Raw genomic sequence first — 14,700 nt, forward strand, 5'->3', positions numbered from 1 at the left:
AATTTTTGCATCTTCTTTGATATTCTTTACTGTTGTTTGTTTGTATCCTTTTTCTGAATTTGATTTTTCTTTTATTTTAATTTTCTTTCGCTTTATTATGGTTTCCCATTTCTATTCCTTATTTTTGTGTCGCCAGCTCGTTGGAAAGGTAATTTACTCCTTACGTTTTTTTTACGTAAATTACGCATAATTTACTAGTAATTTACTTCGCGTAGAGAACCAGTTTTTTTACTCAGATGTAAAAAAAAACTAATTTTCTTTCGCAAATTAGTTATATACAAACTACTTTAATTACATTAAATTTTGAACTTTTGTTTTCTTACATATTTCAACATTATTTCATTTCATTATATTATGAAGATTGTTTATACAGCCAACTCACGCTCTCGCCCTCACTAACAGACTTTTTAAAAATAGAAGTGTCCTTTCACGTATTTTTTTTTTAAAAATTGAGTAACCAGTTGATATATACATCTTGCACTAGTACTTGTATTTAGAAGATAACGATTAACGACAATTTATTTGGGTTGGATTTAAAATTTTTTGTAACATCTTCAAATTCCTTTTTCATGCGTATTATACACTTGCATAGGCCAATTATGATGTGAATGTGAGTATGGAAATTTGCAAGATTCCAACATAAAAGCACATAAATTCAGAAGGAAAGTTTTTTAAACCTTTTTTGTGTCTTCTCCACTAACAACTGCCACACATAACAGTAACCATCGAAAAAACTGTTTGCTTTTAATTTTTAGTTTTGTTTCTAGTTTTTTTACGTTTTATACGTGTTTTTACACATAATTTAAGTGTCACGTAGAAAACGTTTTTTACGCGTAATTGCACAACCCTGCAAGCACGTCGCGATTGACCAGAAGTGGCAGAAATCCGACGCTATTTAACAAAAATGCAAAATAATTTTTTGCATCCTTTTCTGTTGCTTTTTCATCTTTTGCCCCCCCCCCCTTCTCATTTTATTGTAAATGATCGCAGTGTGTTCCGTATGTAGTTAATCCCGGTTCTTTGTAAATCCATTACATTAGACTTTTACCATACGTAACACACACCGAGCTTCTTATCAATGTATACAATACCTGCAGGAGAGGATATAAAGGCGACTGGAGCGTGGTGCTATCAACACCGATCTATAGTGGCAGAGATCCACACTCCGTAAGAGACCTCACGGCATGGTGCAATGCACAGGGAATAGCTCTACTTTTTTGTACTCTGTGCAACTTCCTCACTCTTCGTAGCAACTTGAGTGATTAAAGGCTTCGTGGGACCCGTTTTCCCATTGCAAGGTTTCTAAAGCCTTGTATCTCAGATTCTGAATTGCGGACTGAAAAATTCAAAACGCAGGACGGAGCGGAGCACGCCTGCATAAATTTGACATGAGATCGATTTTGGATTTCCTGTGTCCGCTAAAGGTTGATTCTCTTTCCTGTTAAGCGAGGAAGACTTGCCAATTGAGGTCAACGTAAGATCTTATGCACGTTCATAGATTTAGCAGTCACGTACAGGTTGATCCAGGAATGACATTTTGACCAGTAGCTTTGTTTATTCATGGAGATTTACTTATATTATTCACGTTTCTGCCCATGAACGGACTTCCGTGGCGGAATGAAGCCCGTGGCGGAATGATTAGCACAGCGTGCTTCGACGCCAGGATTTCCGGGTTCGAATCCCGACCTGAGCATGGATGTTTTTTGTGAATGTGCTTTCATCAGTTTCATCAATATCATCACTCATGCTCATCGTCGCGATTAGTCAAAAGTGGGGCCTCCCCGATGGCGCAGTGGTAGCGTTGTCGCCTTGTAATCAAGGGGTTCTGGGTTCGATACCCGGTGGAGGCGCATAGTGGTTCGGATACTACTTTAATAAACTGTAGGTCCAGTCCCAATTAGCCTTACTGTGCACAAAGTGGACTTAAGACACCAACTCAATCAATCAACCGAAAGTGGCTGAAAAGCGACGCTAAGTAAGAAGAATGAAAATCAAATCAAAATCATTGTCGCCACGAGCCGAAAGTGGCAAAAAAGCGGCGCTCTGACAAAATAAATGGAATAAAAAATCAATATTAATGTCCACGAGAATACCATTGAATGTCCATTGGTATTCCCCCCAGGATTCATAAAAAAGCGTGGGTAGATTTTTTCGGGTGCGTTGTGTATAAAATTGTAAGTTTGTTCAGGTAGTCTAACTTGTAATTCGACCCAGCCGGTCTAGAGTGAAAATTACTTTCTTCCTTCGAAAATGGTTGAACGGAATGGACATCTGATTTGGTTTCACAGTAGTACATCCGCTACTTTGCACGATGAGAAGAGAAGAATTGCACTAAAATTTGGTTGAACTCTTCGCAAATGAGTGTCGCTTCGCATCTGCGTGTTTGTTTTGTGCTCCGAAATCACCACAGATCTGTCATCTGTCTACACCATCACCCTCCGCGTCTCGAAGAAATAACGAACGCTATTATGTATTCGTGAACGTCCTGTAGAATATCCTCCCCGTTCTTGCGAAATGTTCTTTGGAACATTCTGTATGTAGTCTGCATGGAATATATTATTATGTCGACATGAATGATACTGATTTGAGCAGCTGGGAGAGTGGCGTGTCCAGGATTTTCGTAAAGGAGGGGTTATATATATTTTTTTTCTTTAGTAGCCAGTTTTACATTTTGCCATATCTTCCTGTTTTGTTCTTTTCTTATACTCTGTCTCGTATCTCTCGAGGGGCACGCCACTGATTGGGATTTCTGTAATATTACAGGGAAAATAAATATAATTTCACGGAGAACATCTCGTAGAACTTATATTGAGATTCAGCTGCAAACTTTTCCTATTTTGAGTTCATAGCCGGGGGGGGGGGGTAAATAAAAATAGCACCACGTATTGATTTCTGCGTTGGAATCCCGAGGCAGCGTTATTTTCGTTAGCAAAATGTCAGGTCTCGGATTGCAGCCCTGTAGGCGAGTCCCGAAGGAGTCGCAATACTTTTTTTTTTAAAATTTTTTTCAACAGCGATCGTTTGTTCCTCAAGTCTTGACAGCACAAATTGGCTCGTACCCCCTTCATTAGGAAGACATGGAGCTGTTTCTTCCCCTTTTCTTTCGTAGCGACAAGATCCGGCCATTAAGTAAATTAGTCTCAATAGGGGGAAGTTTTATTTATTTATTTTTTATGAAATTCACTCTCGATGACGTCATATTGCTTTGCTGCTGTTATTTGATCTCTCCTTGTCATTTCGGTTGATCTTGCCTAAGATGAATTGCTTGCAAAGTCGGAAACTTTTTTCTATCATCCCGAACCAAGTAACAGGCATCCCACAGAGTGTCTCCGTGCACAATACAAAGTTTCACAGCGTGTAGAGGACATAGGGGTGAAGAACTTTTTTTAGCAATGCTTTGTTAGTCGAGGCTTCGTTTTTAAGCCAAGAGCCTAGCAATTCTTATACTGCATGTATGCATCCACGCCGCACATATTGATGGTTTCCGAGATGAGTGATGACATTAATGAAGGGGCACTCGCAAAGAAAGCTAAACCGGAAAGTCCACCTATGCACAGATAGGTTAATCAGGACTGGACGTACAGTTTAAAGTGCGTTTCGAACCACTATATCCAGGTCAGGCTACAAACCAGCCCTCGTTCACAGCGCAGAACGGCTGTTTCGACAATCCTGTTGGCTGCTTCGGGGAGAAGGGATTTTAAAGTTGCCGCTTCTTACCCAAAGAGGTGGCAGCAGTAGGTCTAATTGGCTGTTTGATCGCAAGTTCCTTCGTAGGTGGTCACTGTCAGAAAGGCGGGTACCTCGCCAACATTGACGGCGGCCTGTCTTGAGGTGCTTCCACCGGGTATCGAACCCGGGGTGCCTTGATTACAAGCTGGCGAAGTTATCACTTCGTTCTTCTCTATGGATCGCAAATTGAAAATAGGTGTTCGAAATAGAGATAGAGGGATATATTTCCAATCACACTTGTAGCTGAATCACATTTGTATATTGCTCACACTTCATATTTGGAAGCGCGAGGAAAAAATATTTTCTTAACTCATTGTAATGTGTGTTGGCCAATTCTAACTGTGTTTTATTTTTCTCGTTCCAGTCGTTCCAAGGGAGCCAGGGAAGAGCGTATCTCTTCAATTCAGTGTAAGTACATTCTCTTTCTGTCCTAAAGATACATGGGTGAATCATGGACGTTTCTTTGTGCAGTCATTTATCCTCATCGCCGCGGTTAATAGAAGAGCGAAGTAAAATAACAAAAAATACCATGCTAAATGTTTTCTCCATATTGAAACATGTCAGTTTTCTCAAATGTCACCCTGAATCAGCACCTCAATGTATCCACATATTTATTCTCAACATACTCTCACTTCCTTTATTTGTATTTACGTAATTTACGTCTCTTTTCCATCTATTGGGTTAATGGCGACGGTGAGTGCGACTGATCTTATGAAGTACGTGGTATACTTTCGTACGACGCCATCTTTTAACTTGATAATGGATTTCATTTCAATGAAACAACTGTCCAGTACTCGGAAGTTATGTAGCCTCTATAAACATTTCAGTTCAACAGCTCCAGAAGTATGGCAGTTATCGTGGCCACAAACTCCGCTTCCCGCGCTCCCACTGAGGAAAAAACAGACATTTCTTTCGTTAGCTGGCAAACAAGTAATTGTTCCACAAAGAGACATATTTATTCCAAATTACCGAATTTAGTAAACGCTTCCAAATGTTTCGTTTGCGGTTATCAAGAAACCTAATTCAAAGAAATATGTTTTTCCTGGGCACAATATTGAAATGTTCGTTCTCGAGTGAATGCAACATGTGGTTGAGTTTCATGTCGTAAGCTCCAAAAGTGAGAATTTTGAAAATGTCAAAAAATTGCAAAACGTCAGGAATATCTAGAAATATGTATCGGGGGGCGGTCCGAACTAAGTGCCTCAGGAATAATAATAATAATATTGTTTAAATTAAAATAATTATATTAAATCAAATTAATACTAATTACAATACATAAATTAATATTATATTATTTTTACACGATCAGGTAAAAAGACTATAAGAATACAGATATAACAGTGCATATTCATTGCGTAGCTTACCTGTAGTTAAGAACGGAATAATTTACATAAAAACAAATGCCCTGGCAATGAAATTGATGCCAAATATGAGTATATTTTCATTATTTCATTTTCATACTTAATAAGTTTTTCGGGGGGGGGGGGGTCCGGACCCCTAAATACGTCCTTTCCGTTCTTCAAAGTCCTATGATCCCAATATAATCCTTGTCTTCCAATACGTTCAGAGGAAATTGTACAACAAATGCTAAACGAGTATATTTTCATTATTAAATTTTCGTACTTAAGTCTTTCGGGTGGGGGTGGTGGTCCGGACCCCCTAAATACTTCCTTCGTGTCCTTCAAAGCCCTATAATCCCAATATAATCCTTGTCTTCCAATAAGTTCAGAGGAAATGCTAAACGAGTATATTTTCATTATTTAATTTTAGTATTTGATAAATCTTTCGGGGGAGGGGGTCCGGACCCCCCTCCCAAATATGCCCTTGCAAAACGTTTATGTATATGTAGCATTTTTTGAACGGCAATTTGAGTGATGCATAACACACAGTCCACAGCTCAGATTCCGCCATTATATTATTCTCAGCAATCGTGTATTTTCCCAGTAATAGTCCACCTTGCGTAAAGACGAAGGCACGAAAAGCAACCAGAGAAAGAAGATATGAAATAACGAGGTAAGAAGGGGAGATATTTTTTAATGAAAAAAAAAAACTAACGCCAGAAAAACTCTTAGTCAAGTTGATCCCTCGTTGAGGACAGTTGTTGTTGTTGCTTTACCTCCAACATTACCACAGCTAATGTAATGAATATGCATCCGGAGGCGGTATTTTCAAAGCATCTCCTCCACTAGACTCGAGTATCACCGGCATGCCTGGCAGGGCTGAATTTACCCCCCCCCCCCAAATAGAGCTAATAGTCACATCTGTAACTCAAATATTTCCCAAATGTACACTTGTCCTCAAAACAAGTAACGGGCCTCCTCGGTGGCGTAGTGGTAACATCGCCGCCGTGAAATCAAGGGGTCCCGGGTTCGATAACTGGTGGAGGCTTATAGTGGTTCGGATCCCACTTTAAACCTTAGGTCTAGTCTCAATTCGCCTAGCTGTGCATAAAAGTGGACTTTAAACGAAACATAGTACTAGTAATTACAACAAACGCTTTGTCTGTTCCGAAAGGAGCCGATTAATTGAATTCTACCATCCCCGAAAAAGTTTGACGACCATTTCGATGGGTTTTCGGCGGTACCCTCCCCTCCCCCAGTCACATCAGGAAAATTACGCCATCAACGAAAGCCACGCATCGTTTCAATCACGCTTTTAGCATTCCCCGCTTTTAGCATTCGGCTACCAGCAAAGTGGATTTCTGGCGGCTCTGTTTCTCGGAGTCCCCCATTATGCGCTGACGCACTATCCTGCTGGCGACAACGAACGTGCCTTGATCCGCAAGTGGCGGGAACGTGCGTTTCCATCGAGTCCGCAGATTTCGGGGAGTTCGCTGTTGTTTCGAGTGCGGATGGCTGGTTTCCATGGCAACCAGCGCGATGTGGTTTTGTCCAGGTTGCCGCGTCAACTCACTGAAAAATAAAGTTACTGCGTAGTTACCCCAAATCCACGCGCCCCATTTCACCGGAGACTGGAACCAGTGCTTAACCATGTCCACATCAACAATATATCATCTATTTACCTAAGGCTAATAGCAATATTCCTCGTGGCGTCTGAAATTGGCGATCACCCTTTGAAGCGTTTAAAAGTAACAGTGCATAAGATTTTGTTTATTTTGTGTCGCTTTTATGCTATTTTTTGGCTATCGTGACGATGAAGATGAATGGCGATCAGGGATATAAAATATCCACAAGCGCGAATTTTTGCGGAATGTTAGAATGACACCTTTTTTTTTTACCTTTTACTCTGTCTCTATATATCTTTCTCTTTCCCCTTCTCTCTCTCAAGAAAAGAAGGAAGGAAAGAAAGAGGGGATAAAAAGAGAGAGAAAAATAAAGAAGAAGAAAAGAGGGGAGAGAGAGAAAAATAGAAGAAGAAAAGGGGAGAGAGAAAAATAGAAGAAGAAAAGGGGAGAGAGGAAAAGAAAGAAGAAAAGAGGGGAAAGAGAGAGTAAAAGAAAGAAGAAAAGAGGGAGAGAGAGAGAGAGAGAGAGGAAAAGAGAAGAAGAAAAGGGGGAGAGAGGAAAAGAAAGAAGAAAAGAGTGGGGAGAGAGGAAAAGAGAGAGGAAAAGAAAGAAGAAGGGGAGAGAGGAAAAGAAAGAAGAGAAGAAGGGGAGGGAGAAAAGAAGAAAAGAGGGGGAGAGAGAGATCGCCTCCCCCCCCAGGGAGAGAGAGATAGGAAAAGAGAAAAGGAAGAATGGAATAATTTGTTTAATTAGCCGTTACATGTGTGACTAGGTTGTCGGTGGGTTTTTTTCTACACACATTTTTGCCTTACAATTCGAATTTTCCGCGAATTCTTGTATTTGCCTTTGAAATGCAATTTTCCTTCCAGTTCGTTTGTATGCATAATTTCTAAAATTATTTTCCTTATTCTACTTCATTAGATTATGGTCTCCCCGATAGCGTAGCGGTAAAGTTGTCGCCTTGTAATTAAAGGGTCCCGGGTTCGATACCTGGTGGAGGTACCTTGCATAATTGTTCGGATCCCACTTCAAACTGTACGTCCACTCCCGATAAGCCATCTGTGCATAAAGTGGACTAAAAACAACAATTCAATTCAAACCTCATTAGATTATTCGAGAGTGAAGTTGAATGATGAAAAGAGGAATGCAGGAAAACCGAAAAGGGAATACGTGCAGGATATCGATCCCAGAAGATGGTGAGTCAAGTGCTCACTCAACACGCCCAGCCTATTAGGTGAGTGGCAGGCTATTTCCTGGATGAATAAGCTCTTCTGTTTTGTGGCCGAATTAAATAGTTTCCATTTATTTTCTTTGTTTCAACAACTTGCTCAACAATGTGACTTCAGTGTGTGGTGTGCCAGCGAATATGAGTGGGGAAACTCATAGAAGCCGAGGATGTTCTGTGGTGCCTCCTCTCTCTTGCTCCCCCTTTCGGCGCGACACTGCATATTTTCATGCATATTTATTTATATACTCGGGTAAAAACAATCGCGTTTTCTATGTGTTTTTTTTTATTTGTGTTTGTAGCTGATTTCCATTCAAAATTTTCCGGCTTCTAATGATGAAATGGTACCTATCTAACAGCCATCAAAACTGATGGTACAGGCAGCATTCAGAGAATTTTGAAAATAAATAAAAAAACTGGGAAAAGCCCTGAAGACCAAGTGTTTGCCGCGATTGGGAAATGAAAATATAATCCAATTTTTTCTTTAATTGGATATATACAGGGTGGGGCAAAATAATGTCACCACTTATATGGTGTTTCGGTCGGCGTGGTCCACTACAATGGGCGGCAAGATCACCGGACCTCAGCCGGTGCGATTTCTGGTTATGGTGACTTATGAGGGATGGTAAAGGAGCGTGTTTACGCAACAAAACCGCGGGACATACAAGACCTTAAACAAAGAATTTCGACAGTATACAGCAAGACATGTGTTCAAGGGTCATGGACTCAATGGTTGACAGAATGCTCAAATGTATTCACATTTCTGGTTCACAGGTTGAAGGGGTATATTAAATGTGTATGTTTCCCTTTCGGTGGTAACAGTTTTTTGCCCCACCGAAACACCATATAAGTGGTAACATTATTTTGCCCCACCCTGTACTTTACAGAAATGATTCTGTACTTTATTCTGTTCACTTATTTTGCTCAGTGTTGAATCAACTTGGTTATCTTCAATAGAAAGACAGTTTCACATGTAAAGTTGTTTGTAGGGCTGATAAAGCATCACGTATGGGATGTGCATTTAGGCCCCCACACGTTCTCGATCGCGATCACAGTAGAAGCGTCGATACTGACCTTCACGGTTCTCGTATCGTGGTGAGATTGCCTTTCACCGACTCATGTCGTGGTGTCACCACGCTCCGGCCTTCTTTACCTGTAAAATATAAATGTATTTTAAAATTGAATTTGTCAAGCGCCATGTTAAAATTAGTGGGAACCCTACCTCGTTTCTTAGTACGCAGCAGCCTCTACCAGTAAGTCCCCACAGAGCTCTTCTCTCGGAAAAGGGTTTATCGTGAAATGGCACAGGCGTTCTATCGTTAGCTCTAGCGGCATATCCTTGTTCCCGTAAGCCCGCCACTCCGTGGATTTGTTTCCCGAAACTGCGTGTATTCGGGCCGTCGCACGGGACTCAGCGTTGTGACGTAACTGCTATCGATCTCCCAAACAACAAAGGCATTCGAGAAAATCCAGAGAAATGGAGTCCACTTGCAATCTAGGTTTGTGCAAGGTGGGAGAGTAGCTTCTCTATTTGATTTATTATCTCCCTCTTTCTTTAACTTTCTTACGTCACTTGTTACCTCTCCAGTTCTCTCCAATTTTCTGTTGGTTTAATTCACTTGCTCCATTTATTTTTTGCCTTTTTCGCTTTTCTTTCATTCTGTACGTTTCCATTTCTTCTTTTTTACTCACTTTTCCTGATTTTTCTGTCTTCTGGGTTTACCACTTTCTGTTTCCCTTTTGGGGTACTCCTGCTGTCTTTTCTTTCCCTTTATTTCATGCATTCTTCGCCCTTTCTCTTTCTGTATTTTCTAGAGCAGTGGTTATCAAACTTATTGTACCCTATAGTCGCAGCTAAACGTGTAATGTACCCCCACAATAGGTTTTCTCCGAATAGAGGGGTTTGGGGATTATTTTGGGCTCCCTGATTGGTGGGGTGTTTTTGGTATGTTGGAGGCGTGATGGATTTGCTTTATTTTACGTCGCTTCTTCTGCCACTTTTCGCTACTTTGCGAAGATGGGGATGAGTGATGATATGATGAAACATCCATGTCCAGGCCGGGATTCGAACCCGGAACCCCTGGCGTCGTGGCGCGGTGCCACGGAGGCTGACGGGAAATCCCGAAAAACTGGCGGGGAAACTGAATAAAGAAATCCACAACTCGGAAATGATATACGTATTTTACGGGAATACTGAGAGACTAGAATTGAAAAGAAGAAATGTTATGGAGAAACACACTTTACGGTGGGACCAGATGTCAAAGAACCTGCGCAGAACCGCGTGTTGTGTAGGTAGGGGAGGGGCAGATGCGCGAGACCTTCTGACATAACGTTTCTTTGGTCGCTCTGTAAGAGTAAAATTTCGTGTTTCTGGGTTACTGGATTGTTACATTTTTCAAAAAAGAAAGAAAAAAAAGATTCAGGACTTTGCGTAGGTGGATTTTGATTGTTATTCTACTTAATTATCTGCTAACTTTGTTGCACACATCGCTTGTTTTGCAATTAATTCCGTTTGCGAACCATCGTCTCCACGAGCATAGGCGTGCGCAGACTCTCTGATTGGGGGGGGGGGGGGGGGGGGGCGACAAAAGCATTGATAAAAGTTCAGTCGCGGAAGAAAAACCTCATTTTATCTCACTGTTTTAGATTCATTGCTGATCGGTATATGTTGTTTCTGAAATGTGCCGCGCTCCTTTTCCTCCAAACAATTGTGTTCATGCACTTAAGACAAAATTGTTTAGCAGCAAGTGTCTGAAGTACTTAGTAGTTTTAACTTCTCTCTCTGGCAATTTACAATGCATTACAGGAACCAGCCATAAAAGTCTTAGATCCAAATTTTTGCAAACTGAAAATAATATTGATTTAATATGGCAGTATAAATTTCATGGGACACCATGACATCCTCTTTTACATTTTTTAAAAAAATTTATATCGTGCGGCGGCCAGGGCCAACTCCCGCCATCCCCTAGCTACGGCTCTGAACTTGACAAAACTGTAAGAAAAGCAGATATTGCGAGCGAAGCAAGCAAGAAAATTTTACGAAATGTATTTTTATTTGTATAAAATTTGATATCGAGGGGAGAAATTGCTCCTCCGTGCCACCCTGCAGGTGCAGGAAGAAATAATGCAAGAAAAACGTGAAAACTAATTCCATCTTGAGTATCCTATTGTCCTACTACTCTTAGATTCTACTAGTCTTGCTTTTTTTGCCTCAAAGTCCCCCTTGCCCCCCTAGAATTGATTTCCGTCCAAGGTTGGGGAGGAGGGGGGCATTGCCCGACTGTTGTTGCTCCACAGCATCCTCTTCCACCGAAGTTCCTTTGAACTTTAATCGGCTTGAAAATACTTATTTTTTCTTTAAGAGTATACTATCGTTTAATAACGGCGATACGATTCCTCTACACTAAATTTCTAGGTGAAAGTATAATAATGTAGGAACATGGACGTCTGGAAGGGGGAGCAAGGATGCCCCCCCCCCCCTTAGAAATCGAATGTCAACCTAAATATGCCTTGTAATCCAGAGGTCCCGGGTTCGATACCCGGTGGAGTCACATATTGGTTCGGATCCCACTTTAAACTTTGGGCCCAGTCCCGATTAGCTCTACTGTGCATAAAGTGGACTTAAAACACCAAATCAATCAATCAAATCAACCTAAATATATACGTATATTTCACACGTATAATTTGATTTCATACAGAGTAATTTACATTAATGCGATAGTTTCAAATGCAAGTGGTGTTTTTTGGGGGGACAACACTATTATCGAGGTAATATGCTCCATGAAAAAAATACCTTGCTTTTCCCTCCGTGAAAAAAAAAATATGCGGACGTTGCCCACCCCCCCGTGCGCACGCCTATGTCCACGAGTTTGTGCACAATTCGAAGTACGACACAAATGACAAGACAGTTGTCGTCCGTTGCCTTTTGTCCTTGCCCTTTCTCTTTCCTTTGATGAGAGCGAGCGCTTATTTTGGGTGTTGGCAAGTAAACAGCCAACGCTTGTATGGCTGCCCGAAAGGAATGTGTCAGCCGGCGGAGCTGCTGGTGGATGGCCCTTTGAGGGATGCAGAGAGCTGAAGAGATAGGGGGAATAGGGGCACTGAACCCAAACCCCCTGTGTAGGAAAGAATGCCCACGATTCGAATGTTCCAGGTCATGTGTGAATGCCCCTTCTTCATCAGTTTCATGAAATCATCTCATCGTCGCGATTGAGCCAAAGAGGCAGAAAAACCGATGGAAAACGAGGAAAAATACCGTGCGTCCATTTCGATCTTCAGCCGAGAGATCGGGAGAAGCGTGGCGGGCGGCGCTGACGGAGATGCCGACATTTGCGGCCTGTAATGCCCGCTTATTTTTATGGACATATGCAGACATTTATATAAATATTGCAAAACGTGCACTAACCTGTGTTTTAAGAGTTGTTCAAACTGATATCCACCAAGTGCCAAGTGTGTAGACTTTCGGGGAGAATACGTTGAATAGCCTGAAACTTTCGCGCCTGTAGCTAAAGTCCTTCTGGGTCGGGCCGAGAACTTATCAGCCCCCCTCGTAACGTGAACCTTGCGGCTGGCATTCCAATCCTCTCACTGACACAACACACATACACACTGCAATAACACAAACAAGTAACGGCAAGTAACCAATAATAACTCTTGCGCACAGTACGAAATTAACACGCTCTTGGTTTACATCTGCTCGGCACTATATTCACAGCTTTGTCGCGAAGGAAAAAAAAACCTCGAACTCGTAGATTTCGGTTTGCAAGGAAGCTCACGAACACCATTGACTTTTAACGGTTTCGTCTACAGCGTAATCTTGATACAGTGTTGCACATTCGAAACCTCCAAACGATCCCCATCGACACGAAACTCTTTCAAGGATATAAACTTAAGCAGGACGTTACTGGTCAAAACTATGATTAAAATGTTTTATTATCTGTGGCTCTTAACATCGTTTCTAAAGCGTATTTTTTGTGTATATAAGGGCAGAACTTGAATGAATTACAGATGATAAATTATAACACAGGTTAGTGCTCGTTTTGCAATATTTATATAAATGTCTGCATATGTCCATAAAAATAAGCGGGCATTACAGGCCGCAAATGTCGGCATCTCCGTCAGCGCCGCCCGCCACGCTTCTCCCGATCTCTCGGCTGAAGATCGAAATGGACGCACGGTACAATTCATGTCAACCTTTTCTAGATGACATCTCAAATGAGGGAAAGTTTTCGAGCGCCAAATAAATATTTATGTTGAGTGCTGTATTTTTTTTTTTTTTTCGGGAATGGTGCTTAACGAGGTTAGCCAAAGTGACTATATTACAATTTTAAAATCACGGTACTGTATATTTGAAGACGTTGGGCTGAAAACGTACAGCTATATCGTTCAGGACGGGTATCGCATTTGGTTGAAATGCGTTCACCAGTTTCAAATAATGGACCACAACCCTACGATGCGCGCGCAACAGACATACATACTTGCTATTTTCCGGAGGTGATCGTAATCAGCACCACGCTCCGGGCTTCTATATCCTCCAGGGTTGCCCCCCACCCCCACCCCGGTACCGATTTATTAGAGACTGGGGTTAAGTTTTAGACGAGCAACCGCTGAACCTCGGCCAGCAATCAAGTCGATTCAATTCAACCCGGGAACCTCCCCATGTCCGGACCGGACACTGCTAGAAAAAATTCCATCCCCCGGAAACAAGAAATTGGATCCCGCGTGACAGTTAAACACCTTACTGATTGTACTACCTCTGATCCATGTTTTGTTAAATTAGAACCTTGATTCATCCATTTCCATCGCCGTGGTGCACGTAGAGTAACGAAGATCCTCTATTAAGCCTCGGCTGGATGTTGAAAGAAAACCAAAATTCGAGGGTGTCGTTGGTTCCGTTCTAACAACAGTACCAAGGGAACACGAGGGAGGCGCTGACGTTGCTTTCAAGAAATTCTCCTTTTTCCCAGCGAGAAATCTCCCATATTCTTACCATCGTTACCCAGTTTCAGCAACCCGACCTCGCTGCTTGTATGATCTTGCAGGGAGGGGGAGAAGGGAATGGTCGTGCACACTGGCTATTGACAGATGTGCCGGAACCCTGAAGAATAACTGTTTTCCTTTCCTTAGTTGAAAAAAACCTTACACATCGTCCTTTGAGATCACCAGCCTATGCACTGTGAAGCCTCATGCTTCTTTTTGTTTCCGTCGGTACATTCATTTCGTTACAGTAAAATGGCCAACTAACATAGATTATGTAGTAAAATACCTAAAATATAAATTCTCCGCTTTGGAATCAGGATTCTGTTGTTACTGTTCTCGTGCAAGAAGCTACACACTTTGTGTTATCAGGGCCTCTCCGATGGCGTAGTAGTGACGTCGTCGCCTTGTAATCAAGGGACCACGGATTCAATACCCGGTGGAGGCACCTAGTGGCTCTAGTGGCGTAGCAGCCGCTCCCGCAACCCCGCAATTCGGGGGGGAGGTGTAAGGGCCCCACAATGTGCTCTTGAATTTCTTATATAATCGCAGAAATTCTACAGATAGTGTCGCTTATAAAAAAATCGATTTACGAAACAGAAATCTAGTTCCCAGTAACATCACATACGATGTCTGCGATAACAAGCAGTGACATATTATCTCAGCCAGAAGGGCCCCAGTAACTTGGGCCCCCCTCCGAAATGCAGAATTAACTTACTTGCTCGCAGATGTCCATCGATAGGAAAATATCCCTCATCTCATACCTTTGTATCTACGCAGTTTGTCGAAAACGTAGTGTAGCGTG

The 14,700-nt window shown here is 41.8% G+C and overlaps 1 protein-coding gene across 3 annotated transcripts in view; it reads left to right on the plus strand.

Annotated features, from left to right (window-relative positions):
- The window catches only part of Ypel (Yippee-like), a 244,162-nt gene that overhangs the window by 208,672 nt on the left and 20,790 nt on the right, over positions 1–14,700 (plus strand). For all 3 annotated transcript variants that reach the window (XM_083124194.1, XM_083124196.1, XM_083124195.1), the window contains one exon: positions 4,094–4,137. In XM_083124194.1, the coding sequence (XP_082980320.1) occupies positions 4,094–4,137 (44 nt within the window). The remainder of the gene's footprint in view (positions 1–4,093; positions 4,138–14,700) is intronic.

The sequence above is a fragment of the Lepisma saccharinum genome, chromosome 6, assembly GCF_977018435.1.
Source record: "Lepisma saccharinum chromosome 6, izLepSacc3.1, whole genome shotgun sequence".
NCBI lineage: Eukaryota > Metazoa > Arthropoda > Insecta > Zygentoma > Lepismatidae > Lepisma > Lepisma saccharinum.